Here is a 22,851-nt window from a genome sequence, read left to right as displayed (position 1 = left end):
AGCACATTTACTGAAGAAGAGACTGATCGTGGTCAGGCAGGCCCTTCATTTTCATCATTTATTGTACTCTAACAGTTCTAGAAGAAATGAAAAGTTTTGCCAGGTAATACGATGACTACTGAATGGAGTAGCATCTCCCAGTCTGAGCTCTTTTCTTTTGTAGTATTTCTTTCCAGTCTACATGTGCTCGTTCACACCCTCCCCCCCCCAACCCTCCACATTTTTTCTGTGGTAGTGGCAGTGCCTCGGGGCATTGGCTGCAGGGTCATTGCACAGAGACCATCCCTATCAGGGATTTCCAAACTAAATGGTGTCAATTGCTGAAAATTTTTCTGGTCCTCAGAAATAAGGACATTGTAACAAATATTTTGGGGGTTCGTTGTTGCTGTGGTTCTCCCCCCCGCATCCTCCCCCACAACTAAGTTCTTTTTTAAAGGGTTTATATTTTGAAATTTTTGTTTCTGTGTTTTTGGTGTTAGAAATTACCCTTTGTTTTCTGTAGTGATAATGTTGTGATTTTGATTCCTGTGCATGGTAACCAAGTAAATGGCAACAGTCCACACCCCCACAACCCCCTTCCCCACCATGCTGCTACTAAGTGAAATCTAAGAAGAAAAGCATCCTAGATCCCCTCAGAAATCATCACAGTCTTTTCTATCCTAAGCCTCGAATTAAATAACCAAATCTCTTATAGATTTACAATTGGGAGTGTTTGTCTATTTTACATGGCCATTTTAAGCTGGATATAAAAATTAAAAATCCGAGAAATTTATATCTGTGAATTTAAATTTACGCATTTTGTCCTTTTGTCTTTATTCTTTCCCAGCTATTTTATTATTAGCTGTTGTTTCTGTTGAAAGAGGAAATGCGTATGAGTCAGTCAGTGTTTATTTTGATATGGGAGGCAAGTGAAATTCTTATAAGCCTGGATGATTTTGGTATAAGATAAGAGGGAAAAAATGTTCAAGCTATCAATACCCTAATAAGATACCAAACATTACATCTTCACAGCTTGTGCTTACTATTTTAGGTGTGATAAGGTGACACCAGTGCCACTGGCATAGCCTTTGTAACCTTGATCAAACTTAACTTTGATCTTTTGCCCTCTAGATGGAGTGTGCCCATCGGTATCAAATCCTTTAGAAGTTTACCTCATATCCACGCCACCTGAAAATATAACTTTTGAAGACCCGTCATTAGATGTGATTCTTCTTTTAAGAGTTCTACATGCCATCAGTCGATACTGGTATTACTTGTATGATGTGAGTAATGTGGCCCGCTGATGATGGTTCCCATGGTGTGGTGTTCACGGCACACTACCCACAGTTTTCTGTCTAGTAGTTGATGAATTTAATTTCTGTTGTACTAGAAACAGAACTAATGATTCGGTTAAATGCAGGGATCATAGCCCAGTGAAATACAATTTATTCACAGTGGGAGCTTCTCCCCCACTTTTTTTTTTTTTTTTTTTTTAATGTTTATTTACTCTTTTTGAGAGAGTACAAGCTGGGACAGATCAGGGACGGGAAGGACAGAGGAGCCTGACAGCAGTGAGTCCAGTGGGGGGCTCAAAGTCACGAACTGTGAGATCATGACCCGAGCTGAAGTCAGACGCTCAACCAACTAAGCCACCTAGGCGCCCCTCCCCCACTTTTCGTTGCTGGCCTATATTTTGGATTAATGTTTTCCTAGCTGTAACTTTATTAAGGTAGGCTGCAACAAGAAATATGAATGTGAATTTACATAGTTAAAATTCTTTCTCCATTAAACAAAAGTTACATTTGTCTAAGTTAAAATACATATTAAGTAAAAAATGAAGTGAAAGTTAAGTACTACCTTTGATATTTATACAATACAAAGCAGAATGAAGGAATTGGCCTCGCATGAGCATTAGCTGCCGCATCAGTGACTGGGACAGTACTGGTGCCCTGTAGCAGTTCGGCCATTCCGCTGGGCATTGTAGAAGTTGTCATTTAGATTGGGACACTCCTGTGGAAAGCTGTGTATTGTATGTTGGGAACCGGCTGGAATCCAGGCACTCTGGGTACATATTTGGAGGTAAAGAAAGAGTTAGTGGATATAATCCTAATGTTTTTCTGCATGCAGACCTTTTTGTTTTTGGGTTTTTTTTTTCTTTTTAACATTTTACAGAATGCAATGTGCAAGGAGATTATTCCAACTAGTGAATTTATTAACAGTAAGTTGACAGCAAAAGCAAACAGGCAGCTTCAAGATCCTCTAGTGATCATGACCGGAAACATCCCAACGTGGCTGACTGAACTGGGAAAAACCTGGTAAGACGATCATTTCTGAAACGGCGACTTTGGGAGTGTTATCGTTGTGTTGGTCTTTATACATTTTGTCACAGAAGCATAGTCTTTGATGAACCTGTTTAAATGTGTTTAAGTGACGTTATCATATCTGATGATCTGATGACAGCTTGCTGAATATTCAGTGGCTCTAGCATCCAGAGGAGGCTAGCTGGGGCTCGTACGAGATCTTTGTGGCAGTGTGTATCTATGTGTGTGAAATAGGAAAGTACACAAGGATCGTTAAGGAGATTAAAATCCCCTGTCATCACAAAATGGGGACTCCAAAGGTAAAGTCAGTTGATTTTTCTGTGCCTGTTTGGGCCCAGACTTACATTCTCAGAGACCATAGAACTGCACTGATCGGTATGATAGTCGGTAGCCACACACGGTTGTTTACATTTAGATCAATTAAAATTAAGTAAATTAGAAATTAGTTTTTAGTCCCACATAGCCACATCTTTATGTGGCTACCTGTATTGGACAGAACAAATGTTGAATATTGGAGTCTTCAAAGGAAGTGCTTTTAGCCGCTCTGTGTCAAGAACTACCAAAATCCTACATCATGAAGCAATAGAATCTGTATTACTGTAGGGTTCATTCTTTGGAAATCAGCATGGCCGTTTGGCATGCTTGAGTGACTTAGAAGTGCCAAAGCTGGGAGGAAAATCGTGAGCTAGTAAAGCCATTATCTATTATTTGTGTATATGTGGTATGGGGATGGGATGGCAGTGAAATGTGACCAGGCTTAAAACTATATTTTAAATTTAAAATTTCTCTAGTCGTGTTATGCATCCTGAAGGTCTTTGGGTAGATCAAAGATAATCTTGAATAGACCTGATATGAATAGTTGGATTTCAGATTTCACAGCAAAAAACTACTTAATACATTATTACTTGATCACTTAGACATTTCATAAAAGAATTATGAAAATTGTTCAAAATTAGTTTGCCTAGACCATTTTTGGTAATGTTTACAGTTATTATTCTGTATCGTATTAAAACTTGTTTCTAATACAAGGGTTTGTATGGTTTCTGATTCTAATTCAGATCATCTATATCGCATCTTTTTACAGCCCATTTTTCTTCCCTTTTGATACCCGGCAAATGCTTTTTTATGTAACTGCGTTTGATCGGGACCGAGCGATGCAGAGATTACTTGACACCAACCCAGAAATCAACCAGTCTGATTCTCAAGATAGCAGAGTTGCACCTAGATTGGATAGAAAAAAAGTAAGTTTCTCCCCCCAGATATTCAAAGGTAAACCAAACCGGCCTTTGGAAAGTAATGGGGAAACTAGAAATGGGGTGCACCTGAACGTGCCTGTTGGCACAGGGCCGTAGCTCAGCCACAGCCAGCTCTTGGCTTGTCTGATTTCTCACCTGGATGTTTTACTCTCAAGCTCTTGGAACTGGGCTCTTTGTGGTTCTTCTTCACCCGGCAGGTAAGAGTCCCTTCTTCCTGTTTCTGAAATAATTTCTGCAATTCTTTTTCCTCTCTTGTGCCAACAAAGAATCTCGTCTTCTCTTACTGAGGATTCTTTTCCTTTTTAAATTACGAACTCAAACTGTAGCCTCCCTTTTATAATTGATGCTTTATGCAGTAGGTAGAATTAATCAGATCCACTTTCTTCCCTTCACAAATCACTCTGATCGGAAATGACTGAAACAGGATTCATGGTGTAATTCCCAACTCAAGCCCAGTCAGCCCGTGTGCTGCTGATCTCATTTTCCTGGGCTTCTCATCTTGGCTGCACGTTCGTAGATCTGACCACACTGCTCTGAGCCATTCCTGCAGAGACCCCATCCAACATTGCTGACCCTGCACTGCCTTTTTATCTTCCTCTTTTGTGCTGAAGATTCTTACTCAGGTCTGTCCTTCCAAAACCTTTCACTTCAAGACTCATGAGAGCCATTAGTAATGACATTAGAAGAGGAGTTAGAAGGAATGAGAAGCAGAAACAAAAAAGTACTTTTTTTTTTTTTTCTAAGCTTTGCTATTTCTATTTTTACTTGTGTCATTAGGATTGAGTAAACAGTGGTGTTGGTGGGATTTGGAAATCTAGCAGGACCTCTCTTGTCCTCCTGAATCTCCTCTGAGTAGATGTTTGTAGTTTCTGCAGGTCGGAACCAGGAAGTTTCCGCTCACCTGTGTCACCAGCCACCCCCATACCTATTTCTCCATTACGTCAATGTACGTGTGCCTGGGGGGTGGCTCATGCAGCTGCAGCCCTGACTTGCACTGGTCTTGGGCAAGGTCACAGAGATCCTTTCTTCTCCACCTTGAATTTTCTGAACCTGTCGTGGGCTCAAGAGGACACTTCCCATGTAGCCTCGCTGTCTGTGTTTGTAGCCGTGCGGCCACTCTCTTACCCTTTTCTGAGGCGTGCTTTAAAGAAACAGTTAAAACAACCGAATTGATTTTTTTTTTTTTTTTGCACTTCGATAAATGCCACCTGTTTATTATAGTGTAATATGAGTCTAGTTTCTTCACCCTTGTACTTTTTTCTTTCTTTCTTTCTTTCTTTTCTTTTTTTTTTTTTTTTTTTTTTAGCGTACTGTGAACAGAGAGGAGCTGCTGAAACAAGCCGAGTCTGTGATGCAGGATCTGGGGAGCTCGCGGGCCATGTTAGAAATCCAGTATGAGAATGAGGTGAGCTTATGAGTGTTGACGCTTTTCAGCTTCATTTGTGCTTCCGTAAGAGTTTGTTGGTCCTCTGAAATTCTAAAAGACGGTAGGGAAATTTATCTGGAAACTGGAGATGTGCTCTGCTGGTGATCTAAGCTCTCCATTTTCCAAAGTTCAGTTGTATATTAGGAGAGAGTTTTTTTTCTTGCCTAAGAACAAATGTTTGTGCAGTTGTTAGGTTGATAAAGTGGAAGAGTGTTTTAAGCCGTATCTTTCAGAATGTTTGAACTGCCTTTTTAAAAATTTACATTTACCGAAATAGATAACCTATGTAATAAATGCACACTTTTAACGCGTCCAGTTCTAATTGTACAAATTCTCGTGGCCAAATGTACACACCCCACCCCCACCCCCAGCCCCACCCCCAGGCAACCATTGATTTGGTCTGTTTTCTGTCCCATAGTTTTGTCTTTTTCACAGTGCAGTAGGCAGTGGACACCTGTGGTGCGTAGCCATTTGTGTCATTCTTCTAGCACTTAGTGCGTAGTGCTTTTCAGATTCATCCTGTTGTTCCATATATCAGTTTGTTTCCTTTTATCACTGGTATGAGTCTATGGTAGGGATATCTCACAAAATGTTCAATCACTAGGGGATGCACATTTTAGTTTCCAGTTTTGTTTTGTTTTGTTTTTTAGTTTCTTTATCTTAGAGCGTGCGAGTGCGCACGGGTGGGGCAGGGGCAGAGAGAGAGGAAGAGAGAGCATCCCAATCGGGCTCCGTGCCGTCCACGCAGAGCCTGACGCAGGGCTCGAACTCACAAACCGTGAGATCATGACCTGAGCCGAAATCAAGAGTCAGGCGCTCAACCAACTAAGCCACCTAGTTTCCAGTTTTTGATACTTCTGAATAATGCTGCTATGAACATTTGTGTACAAGTCTTTGTAGACCTAGGTTTTTTTTTTTTTTCTCGTGGGTAAATAGTTCAGGGATGAATTGATAAGTTATTTAGTAAGACATGTTTTTACTTGATGAGAAACACCAAACTGTTTTCCAAAGTAGCTTTGCCATTTTCCATTCCCACCAGTGATGGAGTGTGTAAATTTCAATTGCTTCACATACTCACCAGCCCTTGGGTACTGTCTTTTTAATTTGGGGTATTTTGGTGGGTTTGTAGTGATGTCTTAATGTGTTGTATTTGCACTTTTCTGAAGATTAATGATATTTTCATTCCCGTTTGTTTCATTGGCCACTCATGCATGTTCTCTGGAGAAGTGTCCCAAGCATTCTGTCCACTTTTCATCATTGGGTTTTATGATTAAGTTGTTGAGTTTTTCATTACTCTGGACACAAGTTCTTCATGAGATAGGTGTTTAGAGATATTTTCCAGTTTGTACTTCATCTTTCAGTTTCCCCGTGAAAGGTCTTTGGAAGAGCAGGAGATTTTAATTGTGATAAAATCCAATTCATCAATTCTTCTTTTCTAGTTTGTGCTTTTATATATCCCAGGAAATTTTCCCCTGACCCTCAGATTTCGACCTTGTTAAACTTAATTATTCTAATAGCTTAAAAATTTTTTTTAATATTTATTTTATTTTTTGAGAGAGAGAGAGCGCGTGTACACGAGCATGAGTGGGGGAGGAGCAGAGAGAGAGAGACACACACACACACACAGAATCCAAAGCAGGCTCCAGGCTTTCAGTACAGAGCCTGGCATGGGGCTCAAACTCAGGAGCCGCAAGATCGTGACCTGAGCTGAAGTCAGCACTTAACCGACTGAGCCACCCAAGCACCCCCGTTGTAATAACTTTGTAATACATCACTTAGGATTCCAGGGCTTGGGAAGCTTTTCTATAAAGGGCCAGATTCAGGTGGTGTGGGCCCTGCAGCCTCCCATCACCGCTACTCAGTTTCGCCTTTGCACAAGCGTGAACGTGGCCACAGACAGTACGTTTACAAATGTGCCTGGCCATGTTCCGATAAAATTTTGTCAGTGAAGTTTATAGTTCATACAATTTTCACATGTTGTGAAATATTCAAGATTTTTCTATCAACCGTTGAAATTGTAAAAACCATTCTTAGATTGCAGATTGTACAAAACAGGAAGTGGGCCAGAGGTGCAGTTTACTGATCTGTGTTGTTAGACAGTCGTGTCGGCTGTGAAAGAAGATGGTTTTACTTCCTTTCTAATCTTTGTCATTTATTTCTTTTGAGATGCTTTTAAACAGCCAGGACAGTACACCAAATACTTACTTTCTGTCTCTTTTTACTATGAAATACGGAGTTTCTTGGGGATACTTTCCTCCCTCTTTCCCCTAAATATTTTTAAGACAAAACTTCAGAATTTTCAGACTTCTGAAACTCTTAGAGACGTAAAATATCCAAACCTTCTATTACGCCAATTATTTCTAATAGCCAGTCTCTCTGCCTCTCGGTTTTCTTATCTATAAAATGTGGGTTATAGCACAATCTCTAATAGTCTACAGTATGACCTGTAGTATGCAAGTAATTTTAAGTATGACTTTGAATTTTCACTCATTTTCTTAAGCATTTTCATCTTCTCCTTAAGGCTTTTGAAAAGATAATTTGAGAGTCTTCGGTCATCAAAATTAAAACTCTAAGTACTTCTGTACTGGGAAGTATACGGCGCCCTAGTGATACAGGTTATAGCAGAGGTCAAAGGATATTACGGTGTAGTTGGGAAGTCCTAGGACAAAGGTATATGGCTGATGAGTGATATAGGTGTCAAGAGAACGAGGCTTTCACACAAGTACAACTGTCCTGGGAGCCATGAGGACCAGTAGGCCATAGAGTTAGACCTTCATGGAAGAGAGTGGGAGCATTAAGGGACCAAAAAATACTGTGGCTTGAGCAAAGGATTGGGCTTGGTGGTGTGGTAAGCAGCAGAAGTGAGTACTGGCTCCAGAAGTGATGGGGTGAGGGGACATTGGGGCAAGGCCTTGCATGCTGGGATAAGAAATTGGGATCGAGTTTTGATTCCAAGGTGATTGGGCCACTTGCTCAGAGGATACAGGATTTAGATGTTTACGTGCCCACGTTTCTTCTTCATAAAACTGCAAGACCTCTGCTCCAGCTCTGACTTCTTTTACCAAATTTATTTTAACATGCTTTCTACTTTTTTACTCCAACATACTGTTTTCTTGCCAGGGATGTCTTTCCTTTCCTCTCTCATCCTTTGTGCCTCTCTTCAAATTGCATCTTACATGGAGCCTAAACAAGTTCAGAGTAGCATCACATTGATCTGAGGATCATCAAGAATGAATTACTGATGCAGAAATCATGAGCTTATAATCTTCATGGATGGTCCTAACTACTGACGCTGGAAAAGATTCCAGGAGCTGACTTCAGTGGGGAACAGGGGTTGGGAGGAGTACTGTCTTTTTAGCTACAAAGGGTGTCAGGTCATAAATCCTATTCAACTATACAAGTATGCAGGTGACCTTTCGGAAGACTTCAGAGTAGCTCCAGAAGAATCCTAGTTCACAGTGTCAAATCAAAATGGGCCCTAGCTTGAACAAGGATGATTGGTGAGCCAAGGAAGAACCAAACCCGTGTCTGGGCTCAGAGAGTCTTCAAGCCTCAGGATTCGCTGGGGCTACGAGTGACCAGCCTCTGGGGCGGTGAAGCGTTAGGAGCATGGACTGTGGAGTCTGGTGCCAGCACTGACTGACCGTGACGTTGGGCACGTTATGTAAACTCCTCGGTGATGCCTCAACAAGTGTGTAAGAAATGGACCTTTTTCATCATGTTGTTAGAATGACTAAATGAGCTAAGGTGTGAAAAACACTCAGAACAGAACAGTGGCACATGGTAATTGCTGGTACATAAGGGTTAGCTTTTGAAAGAAAAAGACTCGCAGCACTTCGAGTAAGACAAGTTGTCAGAACTTCGTCTTCTCTGTTTTTATTTCTAAAGCTTTATGCTTTTCTTTCCTTTAAAGACAAATGAAGCAAAAGCAAACTCCCTACCTTTTTACTGGAGTGGCTGAGTAGAACAAAGATGCCTGAGAAGATCAGGTTGCGAACAGCAGCACTGTTGGCCAGCGCAGGGCTTGGGAAGAATTGCCAGAGCATCTTTTTCTTTCTTTCTTTTTTAATGTTTTTATTTATTTTTGAGAGAGAGACAGAGCACGAGTGGGGTGGGAGCAGAAAGAGATGGAGACACAGAATCCAAAGCAGGCTCCAGGCTCTGGGCTGTCAGCACACAGTCGGACGTGGGGCTCGAACTCACAAACAGCGAGATCATGACCTGAGCCAAAGTCCAAGGCCCAACCAACTGAGCCACCCAGGCGCCCCATGCCAGGGCAGCTTCGACCTGTTCCTTCCACCCTCACAGAGATTTGCTGTGGTGACGGGTTTATAGTGATACCCAGGCCATTTAATATTTTAAGTCTGTTTTGCCTTTAGAAAGAACAGTATTGTTGGGATGAAGGAATTTGACCTGATTTGTGATTTCTCTTTCGCCTCGGATAATTATGCTACAGGGAGAAAAAGTTAAGCAGCTCTAAACTGCCCTCTGGTGGATGTCAGATGTTACTGCAGTTTTTTCTTTTCGCTGCTTCTCTTTTTTCCCCTTCTTCCTCTCCTCCACTACCCAGTATTCAGTGAAGAACAAAACATACAAAATTCCTACCATCTCAGAGCTTTGTTCAATTTGGGAAGGCCAGTACGCACTTCCTTATTACATATTATTATGTAATAATTATTATGTTAATAATATTATTAACATATGTATATGTTAGGCCGCGTGATGAAGAAAAATCTAAATGAGATGGATCACGATGGGGAAGGGAAAGGGTGGCCCAAGAGGACCTTTGAGCACAGGTGAGCCATTACCATTTAGGGAAGGGTGTGTCCAGCAAAAGAACTGAGAAGCAAAAGCCCCGACACGGAGACCTGGCCTGTCGCAGAATGACTGGCTGGAGGTCGGAGTCCAGCTGTAGGAGGGGTCACGGAGGACCTGCGTGGAAGAACTTGAGCTTTTGCTTTTTCGAGAGACGGAGGCCTCTGTCAGCGCTGTGAGCCTAGAACAGGAGACGCCAAGCTTGCTGGTGCAGAGACCCTGGAGGAGGGCTGGCGGTAGCCCAGATGAGGGGTGATGGCGGTGAATGAAAAAGGGGGAATGCGGCGAGTGAAAAAGAGATGAGCCAAGGTTTTTTGGAGTCTGGGGTGAACGCAGATGCCGTTTACTGCCGTAGAGGAAAACTAATGAAGGGATGGAAGTGGATCCCCAAGGTGCCACCGCATCCAGCCTGGTAGATCACTGTTGGCAAAGTTAGAGTCAAACATTTGGTGGATTGCATCTTATCGTTTGAACCAGTATAGGCACTTTTTAAAAGTAACTATGGTAGTAAAATAAGGCCAATTATTTACAATGATCTATAAGGGAACTCTCGTTTTTTTCACCAGGACTGTGGATGCAGCATATAAACTATGATACTAACTTGTCATTAGCCAAATATCTAATTTATGGTCTGAGCTGGCAGGACCTTGAAACATGAAGGAATAACGAGACTGTGAACATGGACACAGGATATGTCTCACAGAGGAGGGGTTTCCATTCAAGGCTGTGCAGTCACCTTGGAGCTGGGCCAGGCTCTAAATCAGACCTGTCAGTGGAGAGTCTTCAGGACATGCTCCCCATCCCGTGTACATACCGATAAAGCTCTCCGGAGTTGCTAGTGCACCGTGAGGCTCCGAAGCTGAGTTAGCCGTGTGGGTGCTGGCGTGGGTTCTGGCCTTCCCTTATTCTTGTTTTATTCAACGAACCTCTGTTAAATGACTGGTGCGTGCCCAGGCACCACTGAAGGTACAAAGGTGAATTAAAGTTATCCTCGAGTGAGAAACATGAGCCCGTAACAAAATTGCGGTGCTATGATGTGATAAGCACTAAAGTAGCTGAACTAGAAATCCTAAAAAAAGGGGGGTGGGCAGAGTAACTGGGCAGAAAAGGAGGCTTCTCCTGAGGAGATGACATTTGAACTGGTTTCAGGCTAACAGCTCACCCATGAGAGCTCGGGAAAGAGATTCGTACTCAGAGCCATCTTATTCCCCAGGGGCAAGACAGCTACAGTGGCACTGTTACCGGTGTAGGAGCCGGACCCTTGCAGTGACAGTGTTAGGTCCTGGGGAGAAAGAGGAAATACAGGGCTGCTGGTTCTTGTTCTGGCCGACCAAGACGGAAGGAAGATAGGATGGTCTGGGCAATAACATGTCCAAAAAATGGTTGCTGTTAGCGTCTGCGTTGCAGAAAGGTTGGCTGGTCTAAAAGGCAGCGTCAGATCTGAAGTTTGAAATCGTTCTCTTTTTGTTCTCCTGTAGGTTGGTACCGGTCTTGGGCCTACACTGGAGTTTTATGCACTTGTATCTCAGGAACTACAGAGAGCCGACTTGGGTCTCTGGAGAGGTGAAGAAGTGACTCTCAGCAATCCAAAAGGTACCATCAATTTGTGAGTCTCTGTGGGTTTTCCACATCAGGTAAAAGGGCCATTACAGTTCATTAAATATATTTAGCTTCTAATAAACTCACATGCTCTCCGACCTCAATCCCTTTTACCTTTTAGCCTTTGTTTTCTCTGTTATCAAATAAGAGAGCCTTCCGGCTCTAGAGGTCTTCGTTCTGTGATCTGCCTTCTGATTTTGAGAATACTGAATTTCTTAAGTGTTATTAGTTAAGCAGGTTTTGTCTTATTTTGTTTTGTTCTGGGAAATCACACCTAAAGTTTCATGACTTGCTCATTTTATAGGAAGCCAAGAAGGGACCAAGTACATTCAAAACCTCCAGGGCCTGTTTGCGCTTCCCTTTGGTAGGACGGCTAAGCCCGCTCATATCGCAAAGGTTAAGATGAAGTTTCGCTTCTTAGGCAAATTAATGGCCAAGGCGATCATGGATTTCAGATTGGTAAGTGTAGGATTATTCGCTTGTCGACGGTTTTGTTTTGTACCTGTACTATGAAAGTATCTTAATCCCCTGCACTTAATGCTGTATTTTATTTTTTATTTTTAGTTTTGAATTTTTTTAATGTTTTTATTTATTTGGAGTCAGTGAAAGAGTGTATGCATGCATGCGAGCAGGGGCGGGGGGCAGAGAGAGGAGAGAGAAGAGCCCAGTGCAGGACTCGAACTCAACAACCATGAGATCATGACCTGAGCTGAAACCAAGAGTCAGATGCTTTAGCCAACTGAGCCGCCCAGGTGCCCTGAGTTATTTTAGAAGTTACATTTTTTCATTTTTAATTAGTTGGTCCTTCCTTTTAACTTCTTTTTCTTCCAAATGTGCAGTAATACAAACTTCAGTGGAATTTAGTTTACACCACCCCAAATAGAGTAAGATTCCTATAAACATCTCTTAGTTTGAGGCTCTTATGGAGAATATATATGTCCATCACCTTTTTAGCGTCAGTTTTTTTAAATAGGATTCTTCGGTGTACTAAGTTTTTCACAATATCAGGGCCCCAGATTGGGTTTAAATGGGAACAGTTGTGTGTAATGAGAGAAACCATTCCAAAATGTGGGGGTTTTGGGGGAGTACTACTCAACCTTTATAAATGATCTCTTAAAGTGTCAGTTATAAAATTGAGGCAATTCTAGGAGCTTAGCGTGACTGTTTTATTTTGTGTATATTCCCTTTCAGGTGGACCTTCCCCTTGGCTTACCCTTTTATAAGTGGATGCTACGGCAAGAAACTTCACTGACATCGCATGATTTGTTTGACATTGACCCGGTTGTAGCCAGATCAGTGTATCACCTAGAAGATATTGTCAGACAGAAGAAAAGACTTGAACAAGATAAATCCCAGGTGAGCCTAGAAGATAAGAAAGCGGTCAAGTGGATCACTTTCTTACCGTTGCGAGATGAGGTCTTTGTTAAGTGCTTTATATTTGATCCAGTAATTATTTTATATTAATGTCGTATTTTAGAAGAGTTCTAATTTTTTTATTAGAATAACTGAATAGACTTCACAGTGGGTAAGATGACCTATGATAACAGCAGGTGATAAATAAACAGCTTGATTAACAAATAGGATACAGTCCTGACTTGAAGCCATAGGGCTCTCGTTTATTAAATTTAGATGGGCATTACGTACCTGGACAGGTAGTGTTATCATACTGAATTATTTTTTTTTCTTCTTTTCTTTTAGTTTTGATTTATTTGTTTTGAGAGCGAGCGAATGCAAGTGGGGTGGGGGGAGCATAGAGCGAGGGGGAGAGAGAGGATCCCAAGCAGGCTCTGGACGCTCAGCGCACAGAGCCTGATACGTGGCTCCAGATCTCACGAAACCGTGATAACGTGATCTGAGCTGAAATCGAGAGTCAACTGACTGGGCCACCCAGGCCCCCCTGAATTCTTTTAGTAAGCGTTTGAATCAATAAAAACTATGCTTAGGATAGATTGTTTTTCTGGAAAGAAGAACAGTCCACCTGTTTTTAGAAAGATCTCAGGAAAATAGTTTTAAAGGTCATGGTAGGTGTTCTCTATTTCTCAGGAACACCTGTTGAGGTTTCGCTATTAGAATGTGTAATTTTTCATTTTATATCACGAATGTGTATTCTTTATATATCGATAACAGATTAAAGATTATTTACCCAGTCTGAGATTGATTAATAGCAGTTCTGCGTCAGACATTAGAAGAAGACAAAAGTGGCACGGACTCAAATAGCTATGTCTGGGCATGTAACATGGCCCGATTTTAAAGCAGCTCCCATTTTATAAATTATGTAAAGTAAGAATAGGGGAGATTCTGTAGGGAAGTGTCACATCTCCTGATAAGCTGGAGAAGGACTTACTGTAGACAGATGGGTTTTAGAATGCCTTGTTATCAGAGAAGAAAATGATTTGTAAGGGAAATAATTTTATCTCCCTTATTAATTGGTGACTTGAGGAAAAATGTTTTATTAAGAGAAATTGGCATTTAAAAGAGGCCATGTAAGGTTTGTTGTCTTAAGATTTTCTAGAATCCATTAGATTTACGCGTACCAACTTGATAAATTTTCATAACTAATACAGTCCTCTTTAGGATTATCTGTTAGGTAAATAATGAGGGGAAAATGAAGGAAGGAAAGAAAGTAAAACTCATGGCACTGTTCCAAGTGCCTTATGTCTATTAATTCACTTCATCCACAACACCCCTGGGAGATTTAGGTCTTTCTGATATTCCTGCCTTACACACAAGAAACCCAGGGCAGACCAGCTGAGTAACCTGCCAAGGTCACATACCTAGAAGCGGGGGCAGGGCTGAGAGTTCACACCCGGGCTGTTTGCTCTGGAACCTTCACCGTTACACATTTTGCAATATGCCACCCGGTTTTGTTCCTCATATCTTTTGAGATTTGTTCTTACCTTTATTTTTGATGTTGCCACTTTAAAAGTATAAAATGCACAGCACGGAAACCAGATTCCAGAAACCAACGTACCATGTTAACCGACTTTCATCCAGCACGTGAGGAATGGCGTGTGTTCCAAACCCTCCCCTCATCGTTTATAAAGTACACGGATGGAGCAAACTCGGTAGTTTAAATTCTCAAAAGATACATGGGAAATGGGCTAAAGCTTATTAGCCTTCGAGTTAATGTAAGATCTGAAAAAACGAATAGTGAATTTCTTTTAAGCATCTCGAGGACACTGTATATTCTAGATTCCTCTCAATGATAGCGATTTTTTTTTATTTTGAGAGAGAGTGAGAGTGAGCAGGGAAGAGGCAGAGAGGGAGAGAGAGAGTCCCGAGCAGGCTCCGCGCTGTCCAAGCAGAGACCAACGTGGGGCATGAACCGTGAGATCATGACCTGAGCTGAGGTGAAGAGTCGGATGCTTCACCGACTGAGCCACCCAGGTGTCCCAATGATGGCAATGAAAGGTCTTCATTCAGGTGCCCTCAAATGTGCACCTGAGTCCGAGGAAAGACGTAAACACAGGCTTTTACAGGCGAGGACAGATGGCCATAGTCCCCAGGCACATTATACCTCGTCTTCGTGCTGTTACCCCTCCTGTGTTCTGAATCATGTGGAATCCTAGGCAGCTTTTATTTCCCTTTTTAAAAATGACTAATTTTAAAAACGCCTGGGGGGCTTCATCAGTGTGCACACACACTCTCTCGAAATAAATAAACAAATATATATTTTTTTTAATTAAAGAATGACTAAGTTTAAATGAGAACTTCTAAAAATGACTGTAAGCCAGAACTTCCTAGCTTTTTTTAGTTTAAATGACTAATTTCTTGTACGTAGACTCTTTGGCTGCTAGGAATTTCATACGTATGGGTATCCCCAGTTTGGAAAGTCACTTGGCCCCTTCCTCCTATACTGAACACCTTTATTTTCAGATAGTATTTGCAGTTCTGCATGTTGGTCTTTGATTTCTAATCTAAAGAAATTTTACGTGAGCCTTTCGTATTCTTGAGCATTTAAAAAGGTGAATAATACAAACTGCTTTTTAACATTTGTCTTTAGAGTAGGACTTGAGGGCTTTGTTGGAACTTTTCTTCATTGTGGATACAGATCTGTTCCTCTAGTCCTGAAGTGATTGAATGAGGAATCCCCAGGGTGTTCCTTAGACTTGAGCTTTGCAGCAGGAAGAACGTTAATTATAACCATTAGTAGATAGTACATTATTTGTATTTACAGTTTCCTAACTATTGCTTGGTATTTGGGGGGTGTGTGTGTAGGATTAAGATAGAATTTAGGAGAAGTTTGGCCCTATTAGCTACTCTTAAATTAACCATCATGTAAACTATTAGGACTCTCTGTGAAAGGTGGTTTGAAATTCAGTCAGATGGAGTAGCAGACCTCTCATCTTGAAGGAACACTTAGGTGATCTTGTTTTTCCCCCATATAAAAATAGTTGGATTCTAAAGTGCTTATTTCCTTTGTGATCTGTGTCATGTGTAAATTATGACAATAAAAGAAGTATTCTAAGAGCTGAAGGAACCCGTAAAATTTATTAGCACATCTTTTGTTTTATAAACACAGACATACAAGCAACTGAATTACTGTGCTTGATCTCCCATCCCCCTTGTTTAGACCAAAGAGAGTCTACAATATGCATTAGAAACCCTGACTATGAACGGCTGCTCAGTTGAAGATCTAGGATTGGATTTCACTCTGCCAGGATTTCCCAACATCGAACTGAAGAAAGGAGGAAAGGATATACCGGTCACTATCCACAATTTAGAAGAATATTTAAGAGTACGTAATCGTGGCACCCTTTGGGGAAAAGGCCAGCGTGGTGGGCGACACGGGACTTCTGTGGACACTGTTCTGGGGGAAGGGGGAAGCACCTGTCCCGGGAGCCTGCCTCCCCTGCCTGAGACCCTCGACACCCAAGATCACTGCACAACATCCACTTTTTCAGGCCCTCATTTCTGTCTGCACTTGACAAAATGTGTCAGATATTTCATGAAGCCTTATATATGACCTTGAATTTTCTGTCTTGAAGTTTGAATACTACTAAACTCTCATTGTCTTCGTTTAAAACAAATCAGTGAAAAGGAGCCATCACTTGTGTTCTCATTAAACTGCATTCTGTCTATCAAGGCAAAACTAGACATTCTTCTTCACACACACACAAACACATTTTTATGGGTGTAATGAGGACTTTCAGATAATCTATAGCCCTTGACTATATTTGTTAAATTAAGGGAAAACAATTTTGTATTAAAAAGAAATTGTATTTTAAGTTCCATGCTATATAGGTCTTTACTACTGCTTTTTGAAAAGTTTCTTTTGGTTTATTTCTGACCCTGAGTGGAAAGAGCATTGGGTTCAAGATAGAAAACCACCTATACCCAGACTTGGGTTTTCTGCCACCCTACAGTGGGATTTTATTTAAAAAAAAAAAAAAAAAAAAAAATTATATTATTTTTGATAGCGAGCACAAGCGGGGGAGGGGCAGAGAGAGAGGGAGACACAGAATCCGAAGCAGGCTCCAGGCTCTGAGCTGTCAGCACAGAGCTGGACAGGGCTCGAACTCCCAAACCGCGAGATCATGACCTGAGCTGAAGTCGGACCCTTAACCAACTGAGCCACCCAGGTGCCCATACGGTGGGATTTTAGATAGAACCTCTGAAAAATGGCTCTGGTTTCTTCGTCTGTTAGAGAAAGAGTAGATAGCCAAGGTCTTCAGATATCTTTTGGCATACCCAACTGTTCTGTGACTGTTAAACACATTCTTTTATATTCACAGGACTATCTGATCAAACTTACCTGCTGCTTTTCCTAACTTTGAGAAAGCTAACCTTTCAGCTTACTTGTAAATGATGAGTTAATGTCCAGATTAAAGTTCTCTGAAAAGAATTTGTGATGATGCTTGTATTTTTCTGTCAGCAAAATGCTGTTGTTTTTATTTTTATCTGAGTATGTCCTGTATTTCTTGAACCCAGTGGGTTAGCTGGAGTCATTGATGACTAGATATCATTGAACCAGTAACAGATGCTTTCTGTTCCTTTTCAATTTCACGTGACTGCATTTCCAGAGTTTGCCTTTTTCTAAGTGAAGGTCCACTTCAGAAGCATGGGTTCTGAGAACTTAATCGGGATTTGGATAGAAAAATTTCACATTAAAAATTCAGAACACTTAACAGTTGGTTATTATTGCATCTTGACACATTATCTTTAATTCTTAATAACATTTTATCCTCTTGAGAAACTTTCATCTGCTTCTCATCTAGTAAGGTACCGTTCTGTGCCATCAGGGTTTTATGTAAATGAATTTTTAAAACACACTAAACATAAATGCTCATCGTAATTGTTTTTACATTTTCTTGCTGGCCAGGCCCCGAGTTAGAAGTTGACCTGAGAGATCTCTTATGTGGTTTTCTGAGAGATGTTTTAGAGACTTAATTTGTGGGGGGTTTTTTGTTGTTGTTGTTGCTGTTGTTTTTAAAGTGATCAGGATGGATGTTTCACTGTGCTTTGCCATGTATTGGGTAGGAAAGAGATAGGAAATCTTGTCACGGTTTTTAAAAGACCTTTCTTTTTACAGCTGGTTATATTCTGGGCACTAAATGAAGGCGTTTCTAGGCAATTCGATTCCTTCAGAGATGGATTTGAATCTGTCTTCCCACTCAGTCATCTCCAGTACTTCTACCCGGAAGAAGTGAGTAGCTTGTGTCTGAAGAAATTGCCCATTGCTCACTGTGTACCTGTAGCAATCGTAGCACGCTGTCTCTGTGCCATTTGGCCGAAGAGGATTGCAAACGAGAGAACTGGGGGGCGAGGTGGGTTTGTGAGCCGAGGGGTGGATGTTGGTAAAGGTAGAAGATCATTTCTGAGCAAAGAAGAGTATCAAATACTAAGTGTAATATGATGTAATATAAATATAACATTTTATATTGTATAAATATTAAATATAGTTGAAGTATTGGAGTGGGGTCTGTGTGCGAGATTGGGTGAGCCCAGCCTCATCGTCAGTCACCTGACCCTGGATGCCGGCCAGTGGAGAATGGGATGCGCGTCTTTGCCGTCGCTGAAGAGAGCGCACTTTTTTTTTTTTAACCTAAACTTCCTGGATTGGGTGAGACACTGTTTTATGATTGGAGTCCGTTCTTGGAGTTAAGGAAGTGTTGCAAGTACCGTTAAGAGTGGGGAAAAATGAGTGTGCAGTTTTCCAGCCATCTTAAGTGCAACAAGAATCTGGAACACTGCTCTCGAGTGGGGAGATGGCACAGAAAGGGTCTGCGAGGCGTGGGGTTTCTCCAGTTTGGGATCCTTTTTGTTTAGTATTTGAGTGATGACTTTACACATATATTACTGGCTGAATCCGGATACCTTTGAATGACTTGGACGTAGCATTTCAATCTCAGTTACGATTTTTACGTCCACTCTGATTTGCTGCTTGCGGGAGCATGTGGTGTAGCTGACACTTTGAGGCACTAAGTGTCACCTGGAATTGAAAGCAGCAAGGGTTGCTCCTGGAATTGAATTCTGGTCCTTCCTGCTTCACCGTATGACCTTGTCTAGGCTGTTGTGTCTGACCTGACTGCCTCATCCATAAAATCGGGATAACCTCTGTCTTACTGAACAGGACACATAGAGTACCTGCCAGTGAGTGACGCGTAGTAGGTATTAAATTTTCTCAAAGCACGTAGTCCTTCTGCAGGTGGGCAGGTCACCAGAGAAAAGATGGCTTAATGTGAAACCGGTGTTAGATTTTCCAAGGGGACGCAAGCACTTCTTGCTTTCTCCTGTTCCCCCTGGAATGGCTTGCCTGGTCCCCGTGCAGCCCCAGCCGACCATCTGGCAGCCGTCTGCCTCTGTACAAAGTGAGGAAGCTGCCCGTTGGCTGGGCCTCAGTTCAGCTTTCTCCCACTTCTCTCTCCAGCTCACTGGTCTGTGTCTTGGCTTCTGGCATTTCTAGAAAACAGGATTTATGAAATCTCCCTGGCGAGATGTAGGTTATGGAGTTAAAGCCCGTAAAGACACGAGAGGCGTTAGGAAAGCTTAAACAAAGGTTTGTCTCAGGTATGTTTTGTTTGCGATTAAAGTCTTCTCGAGAAGCCAGTCCCTGCAGATGGGCAGGGTGCCTTTAAAGGCACCAGAAGAGGAGGCTGAGTCTGTAACTGTAGTAGAAGAGCACATTGTCGAGAAAAGAGGTCCCTGCGCAGAACTTTCGGTATCGAAAATGATACTTTGATTTGGTGCACGGTAGTCCTGTGCTATATTGGCATCTGCAAAACAGCATGTCCTGTGAGTTTTCACCGAGTTATGCAGCCGTGTCCTTAGTAATTTGTTTCTGTTGGGTGACCACGCAGCTGGACCAGCTCTTGTGCGGCAGTAAAGCAGACACTTGGGATGCAAAGACACTGATGGAGTGCTGCAGGCCGGACCACGGTTACACTCACGACAGGTGAGTACCCGGATCTGCTGGGCTTTCGTTTGAGGGTCAAGAATTTGGTGGTGTGTGCGTGCAGGCGTGTGTATACGTACGTTATGAACAACAACAGGGGGGTGCCGTTTTTAAATTTGCCTATTTTAAAGGAGGCTTTCTGATATTTTGGCCTCATTTCTATCAAGACCTTAGGACTCAAAGATTTCTTTTTCGGGTATTTCTGTGTAAGTGAACAGGGAGGAGGAAAGAGAGGAGGATACAGGTCAAACCCGTTACCCGTTTTTGTTGGCGGTAAAATGGAAATATCCGTACACTCCCGACAAGTCTTGTTTGTTACAACAGTAATCATTCCCTTTGAATTCCAGCTGTGACAACAGAAAACTACGTTGGTTTCCGAATGCGTCCTAATGCAAATTCATAGGTAGTCATATTGAAATTTGGTAGTCTGCAGCTGGCTCTGAGAGTCTGCGGTGCGGTGCGGTGTGGTTGAAAGGTGCACAGTCCCGTGCTGAAATGATTTTGCTGACTTGTTTCTGTTGTAGTCGTGCCGTGAAGTTCCTGTTCGAGATTCTCAGTAGTTTTGATAACGAGCAGCAGAGGTTATTTCTCCAGTTCGTGACCGGTAGCCCGAGACTGCCTGTTGGAGGTGGGTGTGCCCTAGGCGCCTGGCCGCCGCCTCCGTTCTGTGGTGGTGGGGTGTGGGGGGGGAGGGGAGGAGGGAGGGAGGGAGGGAGAGAGAGAGAGGGAGAGACGGACAGAGACTTCGGTACCACCAGCAGGATATTCTGCATTTGACCCAATAGTGCCTTTTCGTTACTCTAGTATCCTAACGTTTCTTGAGTTTTCCATTGGCTTTGCGATATGTGAGAGCTCTCGGCCGGCAGGGAGATTCATAGGGATCATCTTAAACACACTGAAGTAGGATTGTTAATGAACACGTAATGCTACTTTTCTAGGTGAAATTCAGATCCTCCGGCCAGCTGTACATTACAGACTCTTGGATGAGAATGCATTGTAAAGTCTCCTTTTCTAGGAGTGAGTCAGTCCTAATAGGAGTCAAATTGGTACTCAGTTTTAAAAGCCAAAAAGCAGAAGGAGCTGTTGGCCTCCTTATTCTACAGTGGTTTTTTTTCCAGTACATAAAGCAGATGTTGGGGTCCATACACTAAACGTACATCACGTGTGTAGATGTAATTGCCCAGCAAGAAGGAACACTTTGCGTGTGTGGTAACACTGTACAGCCAAGCAGCGTGACGTTTCCTGATGGTAGCAGCACAGAAAGGCTACGTTTGTGATTCCAGACAGATTCTTCTTGTGGCTAAAAAACATCTGGCTCGGAGTTAAGCTGTGTGCGGCCTGTTAACTTACTAACTTCCCTTGGTCTTTCTTCCTTCCCCTTCTGCTCAGGCTTCCGGAGTTTGAATCCACCTTTGACAATTGTCCGGAAGACATTCGAATCAACAGAAAACCCGGATGACTTCCTGCCCTCCGTAATGACTTGTGTGAACTATCTTAAGTTGCCGGACTACTCGAGCATTGAGATCATGCGTGAGAAACTGTTGATCGCGGCCAGAGAAGGACAGCAGTCGTTCCATCTTTCCTGATCACAGCGAGAAATGCGGTGTCTGCCTGTTACAGCAAAAGAAAAAAAAATCATGATTTCTTTTCTAAATGTATCACCTGAGTCAAGGAAACATGTTACGCCTTCTTGTTGTAGGAAAAATGGCTTGCAGATTATACAAGAGACACTTGGTTGATATTCATTAATGGCCCCATGGACTTAAAGTGATCAGGCCCTAAAACGTTGTTGTGATGAGGTTTCTTTAGCAAGTTCTTGTTTAAATTATCATTTATTTGATGAGTGAAGTTTTTAACTTGCTTTGCTGTGTGAAATTTAAAAAAAAGGGATGTTTTTCAGGCTGAAACAATAAATGTCGCTGTGCAGTTTAATTCTGGGCTGTGTGTGTCCATCTAGCTAAGTCTGCAGTTTTGTTTCCTCCAAAGACCACTCTTGTACATAAGTACAGACACGAAAGCTCACGTGTGTTTGACAAATCCGGTTCGGTAGGTTAGCTCTGTGTGCATCTCACTCCCCTCTCATTTCCCTCCCCGGTTCATGTATTGTCCGAGGTCCACACGGTTTTTTTTGTGTGCGACACTCACGGCTGTCACATCTTCATTAGCCTTGGGCTCCCGTTGTTCCGTGTTCTCTCTCAAATTAAGATATAATTTTAAAATTCATTGAACTGAAATATATTGTCAGTGTGATTCAGCCTTTGTAGCTCGGTAGACCTTTCTCATAGCTTAGTTTTAATATAGCTGTAGGGTATGGCTGGCCTTTGCCCAGTGACCCGGTAGGACTGTTTACACGGTGATTCTGGCAACCACAGCAGCTTCTGGAAGGGAGGCCAGGAAAGCCCGCTCACTCTTGTGTAGCTTGAAAAGTCTACAGCTTGGGCTGGCCGGTATTTTCTTATTCCACGACCAGAGCATTTTGAGCTGATGTAACGTTTTCAACAAAATTAGCAGTTTTCGTTCCCCGTTGGAGTCCAAGAATGCTTTTTCTCCCTTGTCCTTGTTTTCAAGTTTTTGTTCGTGGTCGTCTTTTTTCCTCTCTCCCCTTCCCCTCCTCCCAGGGCTAACTTGGGACAAACAGTTCAGCCTTTGTCTCGGCACCGATACAAGCACCTGTAAGCAAAGCTCTGTCCAGTTGTTTCATGTGCTGATTTCTCAAATCTGCAATAATCCGTCAGGTTAATGTTTTTACCTGAAAATAAATAAAGTTTGCTTCACCTTTTCGGTTATAGTTCTGTGCTGTATGCATAACTCTCCATTGTGTAGCCGTATTTCAGTGCAAGCAAATCGTCCCATCTCCATGATTCACATCATGGCTGATACCACTAGGGAGAGAATTTGTGACTGCAACTTGAAGAACATAAAATCTGACAGGAAAATGGGAGGAGTTTCCTTCCTTCCTAAGGTTCATAATTAAGCCTGTTGCATAAATTTGAGAGGATTTCCATAATGTATCTTTTTGAAAATGAGAGATGAGCTAATTTTTTTTTTATTGAACTTTGA

The 22,851-nt window shown here is 42.1% G+C and overlaps 1 protein-coding gene across 17 annotated transcripts in view; it reads left to right on the top strand.

Moving 5' to 3' along the window:
• Window positions 1-22,570, top strand: part of TRIP12 (thyroid hormone receptor interactor 12) — a 140,241-nt gene extending 117,671 nt beyond the window's left edge. For all 17 annotated transcript variants that reach the window (XM_030326677.1, XM_030326688.1, XM_030326683.1 and 14 more), the window contains 12 exons: window positions 1,111-1,262; window positions 2,152-2,294; window positions 3,385-3,541; window positions 4,863-4,961; window positions 11,276-11,390; window positions 11,701-11,855; window positions 12,588-12,752; window positions 15,970-16,134; window positions 17,929-18,042; window positions 19,697-19,791; window positions 20,316-20,419; window positions 21,181-22,570. In XM_030326677.1, coding sequence (XP_030182537.1) covers window positions 1,111-1,262; window positions 2,152-2,294; window positions 3,385-3,541; window positions 4,863-4,961; window positions 11,276-11,390; window positions 11,701-11,855; window positions 12,588-12,752; window positions 15,970-16,134; window positions 17,929-18,042; window positions 19,697-19,791; window positions 20,316-20,419; window positions 21,181-21,377 — 1,661 coding nt within the window. In that variant the 3' untranslated portion in view covers window positions 21,378-22,570. The remainder of the gene's footprint in view (window positions 1-1,110; window positions 1,263-2,151; window positions 2,295-3,384; window positions 3,542-4,862; window positions 4,962-11,275; window positions 11,391-11,700; window positions 11,856-12,587; window positions 12,753-15,969; window positions 16,135-17,928; window positions 18,043-19,696; window positions 19,792-20,315; window positions 20,420-21,180) is intronic.
• The last annotated feature ends 281 nt before the right edge of the window (window positions 22,571-22,851 follow it).

The sequence above is a fragment of the Lynx canadensis genome, chromosome C1 (assembly GCF_007474595.2).
Source record: "Lynx canadensis isolate LIC74 chromosome C1, mLynCan4.pri.v2, whole genome shotgun sequence".
Classification (NCBI taxonomy): domain Eukaryota; kingdom Metazoa; phylum Chordata; class Mammalia; order Carnivora; family Felidae; genus Lynx; species Lynx canadensis.
This window is presented reverse-complemented; position numbering and strand designations above follow the sequence as displayed.